This window comes from Stegastes partitus, unplaced genomic scaffold, assembly GCF_000690725.1.
Source record: "Stegastes partitus isolate 25-593 unplaced genomic scaffold, Stegastes_partitus-1.0.2 Scaffold8, whole genome shotgun sequence".
Taxonomy (NCBI): domain Eukaryota; kingdom Metazoa; phylum Chordata; class Actinopteri; family Pomacentridae; genus Stegastes; species Stegastes partitus.
The window spans coordinates 227970-249185 of record NW_007577739.1 but is presented as its reverse complement, the minus strand read 5'-3'; the positions used below and the strand labels follow the sequence as shown (position 1 = coordinate 249185).

Here is a 21216-nt window from a genome sequence, read left to right as displayed (position 1 = left end):
TATGGTTTTCATCTTAAGGAATAATCAAGATGATCATCACTGGTAAAAATAAATGAATAAATAAAATAAAACAATAAAGCTTTGCTGCCTGACTCTGCGGTCACTGAGCTTTATTCTCTGTGAGAATGTATTTAAAGGAACGTTTGTTATTACGACAGAAATTAATTAAAAATCCGTTTGTGCATACAAGTATAACTGATGGACTTCAGAGGAACAGACTGTACTTTATATTTTTACATTAGTCTGTGGATTCTATATTAGTAATTTATACAAGTTGATTTGAACTTGTGAGTCTGTTTATCTACTTTTAACACAGACAAACATTTTTACCAGATGAAGGAGGACAGAAAAATGTGACACAAGTCCAATTTTAAATAATTACTCTTGCAGTAGAGGAAATATAGTTTCCTTCAGTCTTTACAGTTTGAAAATGTTCTGCAATATGTGGCTGAAAACAAGTGTTAAGTAAATAAATGGTGCATTAGCTGATGCCTACAGAATGAGGAAGAGCAAAAAAAAACACAGTTGATTTTTTGTTTTTCAAAATTGAACCAATTTACACATTAATCTTACAAATTATTATAATTAGAATGTTTTCTACTTTTAAACAAAAAATAAATACACATTTAAAAGCAAATTTAAACGTACACAACCTGAGAAAAATGTCCAAATAATATAAAACTAACACTTAAATGTGCTTAAAGCTGCACTCTTAAACAAAAATAAATTAAGTATAAAGCATGCGTGAGTTATCAAACCCCCACAAAAGCGAATCTACCGCATGGAAAAGCGGAACAAGTGCAGTGGTGAGTTCTGAAACACTCCTACAGACGCACAGTGAACTTACCTGTTGCGCCGGGACGTGCTGCCGAGCTGCTGGCCTGCGCGCACTGCCGGTTGGGCGGCGAGAGTGCAGCAGAGTCGCTGCGTGCATGAGCCGGAGCTGGGGCGTGGCCATGTGGAGGCACCGTGGAGGCTCGTGGCCTCATCAGGCATGAAAAGTGTGAAAACAAGAAGGTTGCTCTCTCCTGTGTCAGCCCACTCGTGATGGTTAGAGAGTGAGTTTCACACAGGATGGACACAGATGAGGCATTTACGGGTTATTCACGAGCTATTATTCATCTATTACTGGAAACAAGAAGAAGAAGAAAACAAAACTTAATCAGCGTTGTAATGATGCAGGCCTACATAAAAACAAAAAAAATAATTGTTTAAATAAGGAGATCACCTTAGTTATGTGTGGTTGTTGGACAGGTTGAAATGCAACACACACTCTGTGACACATCAGAAAGGAATTTACTCAGATCAACTCATCTTTTCTAGTTGAATGAATGAGTTTTGCTTCTTTTTTAGTAGCGTCTGTAAATCAGGGGTCCAATCCTGGTCCTGGAGGGCTACAGTCCTGCAAGTTGTAGATGTTTCCCTCTTCCAGCACACCTGATTCAAATGATCAGGATTGTTCTTCTGCAGAGCTTGATGATGAGCTGATCATTTGAATCAGGTGTGTTGGAAGAGGGAAACATCTAAAACATGCAGGACTGTGGCCCTCCAGGACCAGAACTGGACGCCCCTGCTGTAAATAAAAGCACTCAGTGTGAAATAAAGAAGAAACGTTTTAAACATACCGGAAAATTAAAGCATGTTTGGGTGTAAACATTGTCTACGTCTCTCCTTGATTCAACTTATTATTTTGAGCTTATGGAACTTGTTTTTTCAAGTTCAGTTAATTTTATGCTTTTACGTATTTCTTTATATGTACTTTCAATTATCTTATTATTTTTATATCTTTATCTTGTACATTGTACCTCGCTGTATATTTATTGTCGCACCAACCCACCAGAGCAAACTCCTCGTATTGTGTAAACTACACCCGGTAATAAATCTGTTTCTGATTCTGATAAGACGAGTTTGAACTAATAAAGCAATCAAAGTGCAGCTAACTCACATTTTGAAGGCAGCAGGGGAACGTAGGTTCCTACACTGAATGAGCACAAAGAAGAAATGGATAGAAATCAGAGTTCAATACGTTAACGATGAATAAAAATGTGAAATTATACAATTTATACTCAGAGCTGAATGTCCGAACTCAATTAGCTTTATCATTTATAAAAGTCACCTCACTTCTCTGCACCTTACATTTCCTTGTTCTGTTCCTGTTCCACTTGAAATCTGTTCAATCCTGCTTTTAAGTATGTTTAACCCTATTCAGGACTTTGGGGGTCTTTTGGACCCCAGGCCATTTGATTCTGAAGATTTTTTTTTTCTTAAATGTAAAAAGAGGGACATTTGTCGTGCATTGGAACCAAAAATACTCAACTTATCAGAAAATGTGTTAGTGTAAAAGTCTATAATGAATACAAAGAAATATTTTGCACATATTCTTAGTTGGGGTCCAATGAAGCCCGAAAGACCTTCAACGTCTGGAACATGAAAGTCCTGAATAGGGCTAATAAACAGTCTAAAGACAGCTTTTTTTTTCAATTTCTTCAATCAGTTTTATTTTATAAAGTCTGGTCTAAACTACCAGTATATTTATGAAACTTGTCTGCAGTTGTATTCAGTTCTTTTTATTCCTTTTTTTTTCCATTTTATCGCATAGGTCATCTTTCATATGTTTTTATTTATCTTATCTTTAGTTATGAGTTAATAAAACTAAATTATTCTTCAGCCTCTATAAGCTGTTGAAGTTGTCTTATTGAATGTATTTATTGATATCATTTGACTCATTCACTGGCTGTATTTTTGCATGTTTTTTTCTTGCTTTTTAAACATTTTTAATCCCTCCTGTGTGTGATAAAGTGATGTGGAAATAAATTTATTTGCTTTTGTTGCAGCACACAGGAAACATGCACATGTGGCTGAATGTCTGCTGCGTTTCTCTTTATTTTGCAGATGATGGATGATTGCTCTGTGGGGTCACACAGCTCGAGGAGGTCAGACTGGACCACAGCGAGGACTCCCCCCTCCTCCTCCTCCTCTCCTCCCCCCCTCTCCGCTCGGAGCACTTGGTTTGTCCCACACTACTTCCTCGGTCACTGCGCGTGCCTCGCCTAGCTTGTCGCTGTGACCGGAGTTTCCCTTCCGCTGACAGGCTGCTGTCACACAGCTACCATGTTATCCCATTCCCGGTGTCTCACCAGGAATTTTGGCCGTTCCCTCTCTGCCATCCGCCAGGTAGGCAACAAACAAATAAAGCGTTGCCACTCGCTCCTCGCTGCCTCCGGCTGCGGGCGGAGCCGCAGCTTGCCCTGCTCTGTCAGCGCTAGCATTAGCATTAGCCCGTTCGCCGCTGTAGGCCACGGACAGGCCGTAACATTGTGAGCCAAGGACAGTATGACACTTTCCTCCACAAGTCTTTGCTGCAGCCCCCCTAGTTAAAGTCACCTGCGGGGCCCGTGTGTACTGGCTCGGTGTCGGCTTTAGATGTGATTGCTGGATGTTTTTTTTCACCAAAGCAAAAAGTAGCTGTTCCTTGTTCACGTTAAAGTCAATGCACTTGTCCAATAATATTTAGGTAGCGCCCAAGAACGTGCTAGCCAAACTAAGCTAAGTGTACGGGTAGGTTAGCTAGCTGCTAGCTGTCATCACACCGAGGTCATGTTATGAGAATTAAGAGAAAACAACCAGGCGAGCTAACTTAAAGCAAATATGAGGTTATTTTATTTGACTTTCTGTAGTTGCGTTAGAAACTGAGGCAGTGAAATCTAATGTCAGCCCTGCTAACCATCTGGGTGCTTGTTGGTAGGATTAGTAGTAGATAATTGAGCTCTAATGCAGCTGTTAAATTAGATGTCTAGTTAAAAACACCCTCATGCATTCGCTGGTCAAGACCTCATGTTTAAACCACTGTTGTGTGCTCCATAGTTGTATTGATCGTGTCAGAGGTCATCGTCCAGCGTGTAGAAGTGACTTTTGGCCAGCAGCACTGATTTCTCTCCTCCTGCTGCTGCCATTTTTAAACAGAACCAACTGTTAAACATTGAAGTTAACCAGCTTGAGTGCATGTCGTACCAGCCCCCTGTCATGACTGTCAAACATTAAACATATCCTTCTGTACCAAGAGGAATGTTTTTGTAATGGTTGTGTCTTTTCACAGGGGAATAATGTGTTAGCTCGTCGGGCTGCTGGAGGTACGTGTGCTCGCTGCTCAAACTTGAAGTCACTCCATTTTCTCAAGAAGTTATTTACATGCTTCTCCCGTCCTTCTCCTTGCAGCTCTATCAGCAAGCCCTCCTATCACTTTCAACAACAATGTGTGAGTACGATGCAAAGAGACGGAGAGCTGCGCTGTCAGAGTTCAAGGACACCTTTCACGCTACAGACATAAATGTGTTTAATTGGACAGCATTCAGCCCCTACTTGAAGTATCGTAACCTCGGCACCTTATCATAAACCTACTTTCCAAATATCTGTGTCTCTGTCTGATAGCCAGCAGCATCTGTCTCCTGTGTAAATGATTAATTACAAATAGTGTGTGACATTTTTAGGGGGTTTCTGATTAATTTTTTTATTTTATTTTTCAGAAAATACGATCCCCGATCCAGTGTCTTCCAAATCCAGTACTTCAGGACATCTGTAGCCTACAGTATGTTTTAGACTTTCAGTTTTGCACTTGTTTGAATGTAAAGTATAAGAACTAATGTGGAGCGAAGGAGGCTTTCTTTGACCCGTCTCTTTGTCTTCCAGGAGATGAAGTTGTCACAGTCAAGACTCCGGCATTTGCGGAATCTGTCACAGAGGGGGATGTGAGGTGGGAGAAAGGTAATGCTTTTAATTAATCCCTACCCATGAGTTGGTTCTAATACAGACACCAGACAGAATCTAAAACAAAATGTTCTTCTTGCAGCTGTCGGCGACACCGTCTCTGAGGATGAGGTGGTGTGCGAAATTGAGACTGATAAGGTAAAGCTTATGTAAATACCAAACAAACTCGATTCATTTGTGGTTGCTGAAGATTGTTGGGCTTTGTTTTTGAAAGTGAAACCTTTAGAGTATGTAGCACAAATGAATGAAATATTTAGGACATGTTGCCTCTTTCTTGTATTGCTATTTTCTCTTTAATGCTTGATAAAGTCATTAATGTTTTATTTTAATTATATTTACACTTTAGTTTGCATACATGGACTTTGCAGCAAGCAAATTATATTATATTGTATTTAGAAAATATCCTTTATCTTTACAATTCTGTTTCAAACTTGTGATTATTTTTGCCTCTTTTCTTTTTACTTTATTTCTTCGGTGCTATCAGACATCAGTGCAGGTTCCTGCTCCTGCTGCTGGAGTGATTGAGGAGCTTCTGGTCCCGGATGGAGGCAAGGTGGAAGGAGGAACTCCGCTTTTCAAGCTTAGAAAAGGAGGTTTGTGGAACTACATTTTTTTTACTGAGAGCAACAACAAAGCTGAAAACAACCCTGTTTAGCCCATGTCGTCCCAACTGTTCACGTCTGTGTTTTTAGCTGGTGCTCCCAAAGCCGCAGAAGCTCCAAAAGCCGAGGCCCCGGCCACTGCAGCCACTCCGCCACCTTCTGCTGCCCCGCCTCCACCTCCTCCCCCCTCAGCCGTGGGCCCCATTCCCACCGCCATGCCCTCTGTGCCACCTGTGCCAGCACATGCTATGGACACCAAACCAGGTTAGTTGTCATCAGACAGACGGTCCGTGTCATGTGAGAACTGTTTTGCGTGACATCTGCGTTCGTGACCTCTAGCTTACGTGATTAATCATTGTTCGGCGTTCTGTGGGCAGCAGCTTTCAGCAGTCTCACTGAATCTCTATCTCCACAGATACTGACTGCTTCTTAATATCTCTCTCATAGTTTCCGCTATCAAGCCCACCGCTGCTCCGACTGCCCCAGCGGCCCCCGCGGAGGGGGGGGCTAAAGCCGCCCGGACAGAGAGCAGGGTAAAGGGCAAATCACACAACATAATATTTAGGTGTAAATAATGACTTTTTGAGTTGTTTCATCGTGTAGTCGTGTAGAAAAAGCATTAAAAGAAAGTTAACTGAGACTGAAAACTGTTTTTTTTTTTTTTTTTTGTTTATTTTTTAACATTTAGGTTAAGATGAACCGCATGAGACTGAGAATTGCCCAGAGACTGAAAGAAGCCCAGAACACCTGTGCTATGCTGACTACGTTTAATGAGGTCGACATGAGGTAGGAAATTCTAAATTAGCTGACCTACATTATTAAAGCCTCGGTGCTTTTCTAGACGGTAAATGTACAACGTGCTCTGCCATGGTAGCACATGTACGCCACTGATGAGGGGAAAAACTTTACAGACTTTACGGTCAAATTCCATTCAGATATCTCTAAATGTGTGTGAGCACACGTTTGTTTGCGGTTTGCAGGATGCATACTGTTTGTATCGGTGTTAAAAGCCAAAACAACACTCGCACAAATGGTTATAGATTGAAATCTGCCAAATAGGAAAAGCTTTTTGAAACCCAATATCCTCTTAAACACTGGAATGTAAATATTTGGTGGTAATTCCATCTAAAACGAAGATAAGAATTGTTAAAACAGGTTTTATTAATTTACAAGGAAATGTTATTGTCTGCACTTGCCCCCCTGTGCTGAAGAGGACACTTTGAGGATTTCTTTTCCCCGCAAATGTGTGGTGTCAGCTTTCGGCTATTCAGGGTTTTCTATGTATCCTAATTTGATTGACATTGACGGTCTGGAGGAAGACTTCCCAGGCCAGGGCTCATCTGGAGCCGAAGGAGCTAGTCAGAACAGGAGGCTGGAGCATCTGCAGGGGCCCACAGAGACCTGTGCTCTGAGTGGAAGAGCTGCCTCAACCGATATGGGCTTTTATGACAGCCCAATAAGATTTACAGGCTCTAGAAAGTGAAGATTTTTATCGCTTCTTCTCTCCTTTCTCGGAGAGTCTGTGTCTTGGGAGGGGCTAATTATGTTAGCGGAGAAACCCTAGAGCTTCAACAGGGTTAGAGACAGGAAAACAAACAATTAAAAAGGGAGATACAAGAGAAAAATGAGCAATAGTGAAACAATTAGCAGGCCAGTTTCAATAGCTTTGTTCACCACTATCTGCAGCAGCATTCTTTTAAAGCCACCATAAATAAAAAAGAAGTATATATTTTTCTCCTGAAAACGACGTCATATTCGTGATTTGTATCCGTCAGCATGGCTACAACATTTGAATTATTATTTTTTGTATATCTCGGCTGTGTTGCTTATATATCGTACTAGCATTAGCCACTGATTGTAAGGATTTTAATAATATAAAGCTAGACTGTCAGAAGACTGTGCATACACGTTTGTGGCCCGTTGAATTGTCGACATTCTGGTGACAAACATATTTTCAACTAATGTTTCTGTTAGAAGCACATCTGCACTTTTAATCTTTTGTATAAAGGACTATTCAAGTCTTGCTAGACTTTATGCTAATCTTTTTCTTACAACATCCTCATTTATTAACTTTCAACCCAGCGTGTGACCTTTAACTTGTCTGTTGATACATATCCATTTTTTTTTCATTCTGTTTTCTCTCCAGCAACATCACAGAGATGAGGAAATCTTACAAAGATGCCTTCCTGAAAAAGCACAACATCAAGTTGGGCTTCATGTCTGCGTTTGTGAAGGCTGCTGCTTACGCTCTGTCTGACCAACCTGCTGTCAATGCCGGTATAGACATAACTTGAAAGGCTGTGAAACCTCACTGTGGGGTGTCACTCTGACTGTGTCTTTGCACGCTTGGCATCAAGTTGCTGCAAGTGTGTGTGGTTGAAGAAAAGATTTAAGTTTCAGTATATTTCATTGCTCAACCTCAAAAGCCACGCTAACTTATTTACTGCCCTGAGACCACCCTGACCTATTTAGACAGACCACAGAGAAGCGAGGGTGATCTGGATTGCTGCCTTTTAAAAGTCTATAATGGTCTGTGGGTTTTACGACCTGTTGGTGTAACTTGCACATGACAGAAAAAACTCAATCTTGGTGGCAAACGTGCTGATGAGTTACAGTTTAAATTTATGTTTTCTCTTTACAATCTTTACGTTCTGTATCTTGTTTCCAGTAATCGATGACACAACCAAAGAGATTGTGTACAGGGACTATGTTGACATCAGTGTGGCTGTGGCCACGCCAAAGGTAAGACGAGGGGAACATGTTGTGTGTTTGATAGCCCACTTGTTTCTAGAGTGAAGGGCAGAACGTGAGTCATGCGACTTCTCTCGCAGGGTTTGGTGGTTCCTGTAATCCGAAATGTGGAGGGAATGAATTTTACTGATATTGAGAAGGCCATCAACTTGTTGGGAGAAAAGGTAAGATTTTAAATCGTATATTATGAGACACTTGCTGTAGATTGTTTTTTATTTTTTGCAGTTGTTGTGAAATGTACTTATGTGGAAATGTTCTCATCACAGGCCCGTAAGAATGAGCTGGCCGTGGAGGACATGGACGGAGGGACCTTCACCATCAGCAACGGTGGCGTGTTTGGGTCCATGTTTGGCACACCTATAATCAACCCACCACAGTCTGCGATTTTAGGCATGCATGGCATCTTTGACAGGCCTGTTGCAGTCGGTGGCAAGGTTCGTGTCCTCACTGGGAGACCAACACCTGCATTACACCAATGAGTTGATAGAAAACAAGCTCTGTTTGGCCAGTTGTCCGTCAGGTTGTGCTTACATCCCATCCAACACGCACCGACCCACACCTCACGTGGTCTTAACTCGCCAACTTTTTTCAATATTCAGAGTTTTCATGTTGCTAATTAATAAGCTACTGAAGCACATCCCATAGGGGTCTGATCCTGTAGTTTTCACACAGACGGGTGCAGAACTGTACATTTTATCACTAATGCAGATACTTCAGTAGATTAGATCTGCAGCTTAAAGATGCTTTCATAACTGATTCTGCTGAATATATTCTTGATTGACAAATATTTTCACAGACAAAATGAAAGATAACTTTGAAAGAAAATGATGTTAAGACTCGACCAAATGTTGAAAACACAAAGACGTGGTAAGGAGGTCAGGGAAGTAGTGAATGTTTGACACTTTTACTTTAAAAATGACTGAAAGAAATAGTTTAAGAATCAGTTATCTGCAGTTTTATATCTGTGCAAATCAAAACAAGCTGATGTAATCATTGTCTTTATTAAGTTAACCTTGAAGAAAACAAATTACCAGTTTATTATACGTGCAAAATTCTGTTCGGCGTTATGAGGGATTCGGTCTCAGTGATTTTTCCTCTTGTCCAGGTGGAGATCCGTCCCATGATGTACGTCGCCCTGACGTACGATCATCGCCTAATCGATGGAAGAGAGGCCGTCACTTTCCTGCGCAAGATCAAGTCGGTGGTAGAGGACCCCAGGGTGCTGCTCCTTGACATGTGAACCCCTGTGAAGTCCAGGCCCAACCAAACAAACCACCCCACACAAGCAGTGGCTGTACTCACCTGATGAACATTACCGTAACTGCAGTAAATGTATTGTTGTATTGGTTAACTAGTTAAAAAAAAAACAAAGGATTCTCGGAGAACAGTTGGGTTGTGCAATGGACGTTTGTAAGGTTGGAGGTGATAAACGTTTAGGTGAGATGTCTGGGTCTCGGGGTTCTGGTGCTGGTCTCTAGATCAAAAAAATGGATATAACTCATGTGCGCCATATGTCATTTTCTACATACAAGTAAAAGATTTTCCACTTATGTTAGGTGAATGGCAAATAGAGATAAAACCGCATACTTTAATTAAATTATTTTGGTTGAGAAAAGAACAATGAGCACGTATTGGGCTAGAAACGATGGAGCACTACGCTCCACAATCTCCAAAGTAAAGGAATCCTCAGAGAATTTATGCCATCCGTTTCACTAAATATGGGGGAAATTCTCTTTTTGCTGTGTAAGAAAGACTATTTAAGAAAAAAAAAAAGAGAAAGTTTTAAACAATAAAAGCTGCGTTACTCAACTGGAGTTTTTGTTTGGACGTTTTTTGTTTTTTTGTGGTTTCATCATGACAGAATAAACCAGGGGTGTAGATGTGGGTGGCTCATTTACACAGAATTTGCAGATGAGTCACACATACGCTGATTTTTTTGTATTAGCCTTAGTAAGGTGGTGAAGATAACCGCATTTGTGAGTGAAGTATTTCCTGTAACTTGTCTCCTGTATATACATCCATTGTCACCGGGTTCACAGGGGGCTGGAGTCTATCACAGGGCTACACTTAGAGACAGACAACCAAGCACTCTCACATTCACACCTCCGTTCAATTTAGAATTAACGTCAACATGTTTTTGGACTGTGTGGGAGAAAGCCGGAGAGAACCCACGCCGCACGGGGAGAACATGCAAACTCCAGAAAGATCCCTGGTGTCCTCACCGGGATGCGAACTGGTGACCCTCTTGGCAGCGGTGCGAACCATCAAACCACCTTGGAGCCCCCAGTACTGTGTAAAAGCTTCGGGTACTACAAGTGAGGATGCTTTCAAACGTAAGGAAGTCTTTATTTAAGAAATGCCTTCATGCAGAGTGAAGCAGGATAGAGCTCCAAGTCAGTATTTGGTGTGACCACCCTTTGCCTTTAACAGAGCATCAGTTGTCCTCGGGACACTTAGAACAGGGGTGTCGAACTCTGGTCCTCGAGGGCCGCAATCCTGCATGTTTTAGATGCTTCCCTCTTCCAACACACCCGATTCAAATGATCAGGATCGTTTTCAGGCTTCTGCAGAGCTTGATGATGAGCTGATCATTTGAATCAGGTGTGTTGGAAGATGGAAGCATCTAAAAACATGCAGGATTGCGGCCCTCGAGGACCAGAGTTCGCCACCCCTGACTTAGAATTTCAAGGTATTTGGAAAGTACAGCATACACAAGCGCTTGGACCGTGCTGTATGTCAACATTGGTTTCGATACGAAGCAAAGGGCTTTAAATGAACGTTTCATGTTAAAGTTACGTCTTGAAGCTGTGGACAGAGAAAACATGATGCTAATTGGGTGGACTGAGCCTTCATATTCAGTTTTTAATTCTAACCACTGACGAAAAAAAAACAAGGTGAGGAACCTGAAAAATGTGTCATCGCCACAGAACAAATTTCCCTGTTACCTCAGCATCAAGCGTATTAATCAGTTTTGTGTGTTTCGTGGTGAGGTTAATACGTGTCAGCCGGGTGCTTCAGAAATACTTCAGAATTGGCCTTTTTCTTACTGGTAACCCAGAAAAACAAAGTCTTTAGAAATTAAGCAAATTAAACTCTCAGGAATATGCAAAGAAGATGAAACAATTTATTGCCTCATTGTCTTTTTACACCGACGGTAGATAGTCCAAAAAAAAAAAAAAGGATAATGTCACAATTAAGTTTTAGGTGACATCAGTTGTCATGCATGGTGATAATAAATGTTCTTATGTAAAACTTAACTGTCAAAATTGTAGTTTCCATATGAGTGTCGGATGTGTAAAGTCATAGATCTCTTTTGTTTTTTGTGGGACATCGTTCACTAGTTTCAGTTTTTATTATATCACTTTTCTTTGGGAAGCACAAAACGCAACAGAAGACAGTATCTGGTGCTACATCCATCTGGGGCCACGTCAGGATGCTCGGATTCGTGCCGAGTGTTGGTCTTCAAGTGTAGCACGCTAGCAGCTCAGAGCTTTCCAGGAGACTCCGCTGAAGAAGGGATGACACTTGATGTCACTGACGCCTCCACCTCCGGAGCCCAGGCGGTAGCCGGCGTCGAACTGAAGCAACTGTGGAGCAGCGCAGAGTGCAGATACTGTGAGATTGAATGTCAGCGTGTTGGTGTGTGTGTGTATTTAGAGCAGAAGCCTTGTGGGTGTTTCAAGCCCAACATCTAACCTCAGTGAGCAGAGACGCAGCTGCAGTGCTCAGGTGGTCGGGGATGAGCAGCTGGGTGTGGGAGTGGATTCCTGCTGGATGGAGCTGCCACAGTGGCTGGAGGAGAAGAAGAACCAAACGTCAGAGTTTGTGGGAATGAACGTTAAACAGTGTATGTTTCTAGAACCTTTCGCTCACCATTCCTGTTAGAAGCTCAAACAGCAAAGCCCCAAGACTCCACCAATCACAAGCGTCTGTGATCCTCGACACCCCGCCGATTTCTGTCAAAGAGCAGAGTTTAGTTGCATTCATGAACAGCTTGTATTTTTTCATGAGGTGTTCCCCATCTTATTCAGAATAAAGTGGACCAGCTGCGTGTCACCACTAGGTGGCAGGTTTCTCCAAGGAGTAAGCCAGGAGTAAGGCATAGCTCTACCTGGAGCGCAGTACATCTGTTCCATGGCTCTGGAGCTGATCTCTGACTGAACTTCACTCCACTGGCTGAAAAATGTCAAACACACCTTCCCTGTAAAAACATCACAACAAGTTAAACTCAGAGCGTACAGTTTGTTTTCTTCAGATTGTTCCTTTTACGGTTACTTGATGGACTCACCGTTGCTGGTGAGCAGAACGTTCCTCGGGTTCAGATCCCGACACAGGATGCCTTGTTGATGCAGACTCTCCAGGGCCAACAGGATCTGCGCCCCCCAGACACGCACCTCAGCTTCGGGAAGCCCCCAGCAGGTCTGCATGGTCTTATCCGCAGGCCTGGTGGGCTTGACGGGGAACCGAGGCAAGTGGCACCAGCCGTCCACCTCTATGATCTGGTCCTCTCCCTGCCCCTCTGGTCCTTCTGGCTTGAGGAAAGCATCCACGTCTTCTCTCCTCGTGTGGGTCGCAGGTCCGATTGGGCCAGAGGAGAACCAGTCTACAAATGATCTCACTACTGGAGGTGCGCTCTTCTCTCGAGGACTCATCAGCTCACGGGCCTCCTCCACACCTTCTTTCGTCACATTGGAACATGTTTCCGTTTCATATTTGACTCCTGAAAGGGCCAAGGGAACCCTCTGGAATGTCCCTTGTTGTTCTGCAACGCTGTGGTGGACGGAGACAGACGAAGGCCAAGAACTTTCTGAGGTGATCTTTGTATCCGTGTGGTCAGAAAACACCGCTCTGTCCGTGCTCCTGAGGACGACCATTCCATTCCTTTCTTCTGCAGTGGGGCTGCTGCTGTCCTGCTTTGAGTCCGTCACTACTTCTACTTCGCTTAAAACAGATCCCTGGTGGGAGCCGTTGGTGTCCCACGACGCCCTGCCACGGATCTGGGTTTGGCAATGGAGAGGAAGATGCAAAATGGCAGGCGAGGAACTCAAGCCGTTATTTTCACTGTTCGGCGATCCCGCTTTTACAAATGAGGTCTGATTTGTATGAGGTGCAGTTCGGCCTAGTGTGCTTGGTGAGTCACTGTCAGTCACTGCATAGGGGTTTATTTTCTCACAGTTGTGCGCTGGATCCGCTGCTTTCCAAGCCACTTCGAAATCGGAGCTGCACTCTATCAGTCCCATCCCGGGTCTCCGTTTATGGAGTTCTGACATGACATCGAGAGCTTGACTGACACGAGCGCACGAGAGAGGAAGAGCGGGCTTTTCCTGAGTTTCGCTGGAGTGCAAACACAAACTGGGAGCTGGTGGATGGATGTGGGTGTTGACTTTTGTCCTCGTCGGGCCGGAATGCAGAGTTAGCCGATCGAGCTTGGTGTAAAACGACGCCGCGGAGCGAGTGTTCTGCAGGCAGCCTGTCTCTTCGATGTAGGAGTGAGTCCCGCAGCTTTCCAGTCGCTGCTGAGTCTCATCCCATGAGGTTATGAAGTCCGTGTCCGGGCTCTCGTCGCTTAGTTTCTCCGGAATCGCCGCTGTGCTCTGTCTGCTGTTGTGCTGGTAGTCTGTGCTGATTGTGGGCGAGGTGTGGCTGGTCTTCAGCTTGATGCTGTGCTGGCCAGAGGTGAAGCATTCCGGGTGTTCCTTGGCCTTCTCGTTTTTCAGCTTGTGCAGCTTGGAGAAGAGCCTCCCACCTGGAATAATACAAAAAAAATAAAAATTGATATTGTGCTTCATTTTCCATTTGTTCCAGCTGCATTGAGAGCAGCTGTTACCAGCTCACCTTTGACATGCTCGAGATGTAGGTACACAGCATCCTCACTGACGTAGTATCTTAGCAGCTTCACCATGTATGGCACCCCTTGAGGAATGATGGTTGGCTGGTCCCTGCTCTCCCAGCTCGACTTTACCAGGCTCTGCAAGAACATAAGATGCTCAACAAAGGGAAATATGCAATTCAGAAAGGGTGCATTCATATGTTTTTTTAAACTGCATTCATTCAGACATGGAAACAAGAAAAAATAAGACTGCTGCCTGGATTCCCCTTCAGAAATGAAAGCCCGTCTCTTGCCGTGTCTCTCTGGTCACTGAAATTTGAGGTGTGCTTCAACTGGCTAAAAGGGTGAGAGCTCTCAGGCAGATCAATGCGCGGTGATACTCAGGGAGACGGGATGGAGAGGGCTCCCATCGACTGGCCGGCCACTGAATACACAAGCTGGCTCGCTGCCCGACGGCAACCCCCAAAACATCTTCACCGTCAGTGGTTAGATATTAGCCAACGGATGTGTTTTTACTCATTTTCTGTATGCAATAAAGTATTTTACTCTGCAGTGCACACTCACCTTTACAACAAACGTCTCTTTGTTGATCATGCTTTGGACGATCAGGACCTGTGGGATGAAAATAAATGACATCCTCAGGCCACCGCAGCAAAGCAGGTAAGTTATTACAGCATCTTTCACCTGTGGTAGTGTTCATGGCTGGAATGCAGTTCACTGTTTACAGCCAGGAGTGCTCCTACGTCAAGTTTTATGTTGAAACAAATATGATGCATGGTGTGCATTACATTTAATGGTGCAGCCATGTGGTTGGGGTGAATAGCACACCCTGCAGTGAGCTCCTGGTTTGACTCCCGGCCCTTCAAGAACTTTACTGCATGTCTTTCCCCTGCTCTCTTTCCCCATATTCCCTGTCTGTGTCCGTCGCTTCTATCAAAAATGGTCCCTGAAAATTGATTTTTAAATGAAGTGTTCCTATTTTTCCCTCCTTTTGTTTTTTAATGGCGTAGACAAAATATTAAAGACACTACGGAACACTTTCAAACGCAGGTCAGTGCATCATCACCACCTGCCTCACTCAAACACATAAAACTTTCTGCAGGAAGCCGTAGTAGCTTTAGTAAAAGTAGGACTCGTGCTGGAGCTGTTGGATTCGATTCTCAGTCAAACGCTTACATATAAAAGCACCGAACCTGGGGGGATAGGGCCTTTCCTGTCCACCCTCACCCTCTGGAACTCTCTCCCACAACATATTCGTGACGCTACAGACTCAGTAATATTCAAATCTAAATTAAAAACTCACTTGTTTTCCCACCGAGGCCTTTATCTGGATATTTAGCGTTGTGTTTATCTGTTTGCTGTATTTCTATGTTTTCTACCTTTGTATTAGTTGCGTATTGTTTATTGCTTTTATCCTGTGAAGCGTCTCTGAGTTCTTGAAAAGCGCTATATAAATAAAAATGAATTATTATTATTATTATAAATGCGTATCAGTGTGTCATACCTTATCAGTCACTCCCACCACCTTGCACATCTCCAGATCCTCCACGGGTGAACTCAAGTGTCTGATTGGACGGAATCGCAGACTGCTGTAGCCCTGGCAATGAAAACCGCACAACTGTGAAATTGTGAAGACGAATTAGGTGTGATGTGTGACAGCAGACATTAAATGTTTCATCCAGTGTGAGAAGCAACACTGCCAGTGCTCGTTTATGCTTCTTCAACCAGAGGACAAGCCAGAAATGGTGACATTTTTTTTACCACTTATCCAGTCTTAGATTAACGTGGACCACTAAATGCGGCTCAATCACACACACAGACAGACGAGTCGATTTCTTTTCATAAATGATAGAAAGGATGGTTGTCTTACCCCTAAATGAGAGCTCCCCTTTCCCAGGTTGTCCTGCAGATGTGTTATAAAGATTTCTTCGGCTCTCTTCAGATACTGGGTTGTCTTCCTCTTCACAGCCTCCCGTCGGTCTTTGTTTGGATCCACTGTGAAAGAGCAAACTCTATCTGACGCCAGTAATCAAGAACACAACAGAAGCCCCTGTCCTGACTTAACCTTTGGCCTGATCTAAGATAAGAAACAGTAGCTAACTGCTGACACTGTTGTGGCCGGCGCTCAAATCTGTGCTTAACCTTTGGTTTGTGACTTCCTCTTTTTATTGGAGTCCACATGTTCCCGTCACGGGTCTTATGCAAGCGGTCAACTTCATATTTCCTGTTCATGTTATAATATAACCGTACTTACATTGAACCCCATTCAGCAGTAAGTCCACCCCATTCTTGTAGTAACTGAAAGCTGCCTCATAGTCCTCATTGACCTCACTATCCAGCGCCATGCGGATCTGTTTGGCCGCCTCCACCAGGTAATCTCTTTTTGCCATTGCTGCCTTGCTGAGGACCGGTCGAGGTCCAGGTGGGCCTGTGCACAGCATAAAACGTTTGGTTTTACCACTGAGGAGGGCTGAAGTCAGACACAGTCAAGATGTGAACAAACGAAACAGTTTATTAGATCAGAAACAGAAACTGAATCTTGAGTGAATACCACTGCTGCTCTTTATCTGTGGTCAAACTGTGGGACTCACCTTTGCTCCGTGGTCTTATCAACAGCAGGACACATCTCTGTGTGTGGTCACTGGGCTCGGTGTGCGTCTGCCCCCAGTGACTCCACAACTCAGGTCTTTGCAGCAGAGCATGATCATCTGAGCCAGTGGAAGCAAAGAGTTAACGCTCAGAGCAGAACAGGAAGTGAGTACAAGCGTCTGCTTACTATTTCTGATGAATGGAAGGAGGCAGAGCTGCAAATGTCCAACATGACAGACAGATGACTAAGAGCAACGACGTCTCATATTGTTTGGGTATTTCCATTATTTGTCCTTACAGCATGAAGAAAACCCAACGCTCCACCTGGAGAAGGTGTCAACACGCGCAAATCCTTCTACGTTATGAAGAACGCTACAAAAACATGTGAGCGTGTACGCCACTCTGCTGGTGTCTTCCACCCACACACTGCCACCATTCACATGAAATGGATCATTTACAGGGAGCAGCAAAGAAATGATTTGCTCACAACAGCCCTGCACATCACCATCATTACACCATGAATCTTCATCACATGACTGTATGTAAATGTATTACCAGACTGGCACCGAAGGCTGACTAAAACACCTCCCATATATCAAAATCTGATATTCCTTTTCCCCAGTTCAGCCAAAATCTGAACACACACATCACACCAATACACACCCCATCCTGGTTACAGCCATGGAGGCGACATCATCTAAGGAGTGTGATGAAACACACAAAGCCATCTTTAGTCCCCTCCTTTACTTATCCATCACCCTCTCAACATGCACCTCCACAGCCAGAGCAGGGAGTTGGCAGCTCGTCATGACAAACAGAAATAGCACAGAAAGCAGGAGCACACGAGCGGATACACGTCCCGTACCTGATGTGAGGCGAGCATGGCCTGGACCCTCCACCCCAGCGGCAGCATCAGCAGCAGCAGCAGCAGCAGCAGCAGCAGTCGTGTCTTCAGCAGCCAGAACGCATCCCAGGAGCAGGAGAGGAGGAGAGAGCACAGGCAAGGCTGCTGATTGGCTGAGCGTGATGTCACTTTAGGGTACCATTTCACACAAGGCGCTCACTTCCCCCCTCTCATCCTGACAGATGCTGGGAGATTTAAAGGGACAGTGCTGTTTTTGTGTGCACTGACTGAAGGCCATCTTTGAGTTTTTACCTCCAAAATGGATTGTGTTCAGATTTTACAGTTTTACCTAGTTTGAGGGATCGCATTAGAAATTAGTCCTTTTATATAATGATTTCTGTATATGTTTGGTGTCTGACTCTGAATGGGGGGGGGATCACCCTGCCCACGATTCATAATCTGCTGGGTGTTGGTGCTCAGTACCAGATGGAGCCAGGCTCCAAACCACAGCACAAAGGAGAGTCGCCCAGCTCCCCAAGGGAGGGCCGGCTTACAGAAGGGGGAGGAAACTCCAGTGTGGCCCAGAGAGAGGATGAAGAGAGAGGGCTGAGATCAGATGCTTATCCAAAAAGTAGAAAGGGAGGGGTCTGATTTATCTGGGGGTTTTTTCTTGTCCACATTCTCAAATGTCTATTCAGTCATCTTATTCTTATTTTACACACTTTTAAACTGACACTCATTTGAATGTTAATTTTGATTTTACACCAGAAACAACAGTGTAGTCACAGATATCTGATCTTAGAAAAAATCAGCAGATCAGGAACAAGAGGCAACGTTCTTTGTTAAACCTCACATTATAGGATAATAGCCATAGTTGTGAAGACTCTGATCAGAGGGATTGTAGAGCAGGTTGACAGATGAAATTTCTGAGGAGGGACACTTGTGTATTTCCCCGCTCCAGCATCAGTGGCATATAAGCAATAGATCTAGTTCAGATCCCCTGGCCTGGTGGCATACTTTCTCCACACACCATGAAAGCATTACCCACAATGCCCCACTGGTCCATTCATTCTCCGTACCAAAGGATTTCTCATCTATCCTGTAGCAACCACATTTTTACCCTTAACGTCCTCCGTGGCACACATTCCCTAAAACCCGTCCCGCTACTTTTTTGGTTAATAAGTACAAGTGAATGTTTTGCTTGCTTTTGGGATTTCTCTGTGGCTAAAAGCAGAAGAAGTCAAACTCTCTGAGCTCCGTCCTCAGCAACTCAAGTTTGATGTAATTGTGAGGGCTGCTCTCCACCATGGACCCTCTAACTGTCAGCTCCTTTAGCTCTCCCAAGACGACTTCTAGTTTGTCCGTGCAAGCTGAAAGACACGCACTTATTAGTTTGTGTACTGTGAGGCGATCGCAGTCATGCAGTTGAGTTTTACAGTTGATTTTTATCATTAGCAGCATAACAACAAGCCGAGACAGATTAAAAAATAAAAATAATAATTATATACTGTGTTAATTTCCCAGCAACAAATCCGTGGCCGATAATGTTTCATTTACACTTCTTAAAATCCTCTTTCATGGAGCTGGTTAAATATTAAAACACAGCATTATATGATGTATAAAACAAAGTTGTCCAGCTGTCAGTAAATCATAGTTCACTTTGATACTAACACAGCCTTAAGAACAAATGCACAGGGAGATATGAATAAGATAACAAAATTTCAGGGTGTACGGGACGTTAGGTTTCAAAGCTGCTATAAATGCGTATCTGGATAAGAACTACATACAGTATCTAAATGCACTTACACAGTCGGCCTTAAATGTATTCATCCCCTTCCATTAAAGAAAAGGCAAAATTCACAATAGTCACGCAAATAAGTAGAAACTGAAAAAAGTAGTAATAAATAAAAATTTGCTAAATTATAATTTAGTGAAATAAGACATTGCTTTTGATTTGTGGTTGAAAAGAATAATTTTAAAAAAAATTTTAAAAATGGACAAATTAGAGCACAACAAAATATTCGTTGGTCCCATCCTGCATGTTTTTTTTTTGTTTTTTTTTTTTTTTTATATTTCCGTTGAACCACAATTCAAAAGCAATGTCATGATTTTTATTAAATTTTTATTTATTATTACTTTTTATCAATTTCATCTTATTTCAGTGACAGCTGGTTGTTTTTCCTTCTTTAATGGGCGGATATAAATAGATCTGAGGACGACTGTATTTTTAATATATATGCAGGGCTGTGGTGGTCTCGTTGGCACTTTACTGTACAACAAAGCCTCAAACTCTGGCAGCACAGAACATGCTGGTATAAATATGGATAATGCAACTTGCACAGAAAACATTATTGAAGTTTATGCGTAAATTGATTTTATATCGGGTTCGCCATTTGTAACAGTCGTAAGAAAGTGTACATACTAGGACCATTAAATATTGATAAAAATGAATTCATATTCCACTCGTATAGGACATTAGTTATTACAGACTGGTTGCATTATTTTACATTAATTCCGATTAACGTTCTATTTCAGGGTTTTGAATCATTAGTATGAAGTATGTGATCACAGTTTTAATCTATCAGCAATCTGGTAAGAACTGAGATTCTTTCTCGTTACAACAAGTTGTCAAGAACTCACACAGAACAGGTGGACACAAACGCTCGACACAGAAGAGGTTCAGGCAAGAGGCAGGTTTAATAACGGGCAGGGTTCGGTACACAGGAGGTCAGCGAAACAGGCAGAGGTATCCAAAAACGAGAGGCGAAAGGCAAAACGAGGTCGTAAACAAGCAGACTGTGGCTATGAGGAATGCTGGTACGAAGACTGTGAAGTGCGAAGAACTGGCCACGAGACTGTGAGACACACAGGGTAATATATACACGAGGTAATGGGGGGAGATGGGAAACAGGTGAGCCATCAGGGAGCAGGTGTGACAAGGCGGATGCAGGAAGTAACATAAGGACAGAGACAACCAGTGATTTCAAAATAAAACAGGAAAGACAAAACATAAACTGTGCACACAACAGACAGAAACTTGACAGACATGACACAAGTATATGATAGAAATGTTGCTTTTTAAAATTTCCATACAATATAAACTGTAAGTATTGTCCGTTTTATACTCAGTTTATTTATCTGAGTCGGATCACAGCTACATTGGGTTGCACTCACTGTCAGGCAGAGACACGCTCCAGTCCTCCACCAGATGCGGTCACATTACTCGACTCCCGCTCATCCCCCAGCTGAAAGCAAAATCAGTAATTTTACTCATCTATTACACAGAATACAGTTTCACAAGAGCTCTCGAACGTCTTTGAAACTCACGAGCCGAGCCAGTTCAGGACTCAGTATAGAGGAAAAAAAACAGCAGTACAGTGAAAGAGATTACGTCTCTGCCTGTAAGTGTGTCTGGTTGACATAGATGTGATGGTGACTCTTATCTATGGGGTAATTAGATAATATTAACCGTTTTATCAGCATCCTTGAGATCCAGTGCAGGTGTGCATATTATCAGTACCATCACTGGACTTCTGTGGTTTTATGATTTCATGGAGGTTTTAGTTTATTGAGACACAGACTTAAATGGGGCATGTTCAGTGTAGCTGTTCCTTGTATTTGCATTTTTATATAAATGTCAAGACAGTGAACCAAAAGAAATCTAGTGTAGCTTAACTTGATTTGAGAGAATATTTTTATGGAGAGAAAATTATTTATTTAGTGCCAAAAATAGTCAAAGTTTTTTGAAAAGAAAAAACAAAACAAAAGAAACACCACCACCATATATAGTGCAGTAGTTTTATCTGAAGTGGGGATGCATATGTTTATTCACCATT

The 21216-nt window shown here is 43.0% G+C and overlaps 2 protein-coding genes and 1 long non-coding RNA gene across 3 annotated transcripts; 2 read left to right on the top strand and 1 right to left on the bottom strand.

Moving 5' to 3' along the window:
• The first annotated feature begins 3047 nt into the window (after positions 1-3047).
• dlst (dihydrolipoamide S-succinyltransferase) lies at positions 3048-9931 on the top strand. Its single transcript, XM_008282735.1, has 15 exons — positions 3048-3174; positions 4097-4130; positions 4216-4255; positions 4524-4585; positions 4687-4761; positions 4847-4902; positions 5249-5357; positions 5457-5630; positions 5814-5899; positions 6055-6152; positions 7513-7643; positions 8035-8108; positions 8198-8281; positions 8384-8551; positions 9223-9931. The coding sequence occupies exons 1-15, from the start codon at positions 3112-3114 to the stop codon at positions 9355-9357; spliced, it is 1389 nt and encodes a 462-aa protein (XP_008280957.1). The 5' UTR covers positions 3048-3111; the 3' UTR covers positions 9358-9931.
• A 1288-nt stretch (positions 9932-11219) lies between these two features.
• rps6kl1 (ribosomal protein S6 kinase-like 1) lies at positions 11220-16574 on the bottom strand. The gene is made up of 11 exons (XM_008282716.1): positions 16539-16574; positions 16202-16375; positions 15818-15942; positions 15452-15544; positions 14512-14559; positions 13953-14085; positions 12406-13863; positions 12229-12318; positions 11991-12073; positions 11814-11909; positions 11220-11704 (listed from the first exon to the last, which is right to left on the bottom strand). Exons 2-11 carry the CDS (start codon positions 16335-16337, stop codon positions 11594-11596), a joined length of 2373 nt encoding a protein of 790 aa, XP_008280938.1. The 5' UTR covers positions 16338-16375; positions 16539-16574; the 3' UTR covers positions 11220-11593.
• On the top strand, positions 16246-17012 carry LOC103357953 (uncharacterized). Its single transcript, XR_520231.1, has 3 exons — positions 16246-16319; positions 16564-16701; positions 16837-17012. It is a non-coding gene; the product is annotated as an uncharacterized LOC103357953 (long non-coding RNA).
• Positions 17013-21216: the final 4204 nt, after the last annotated feature.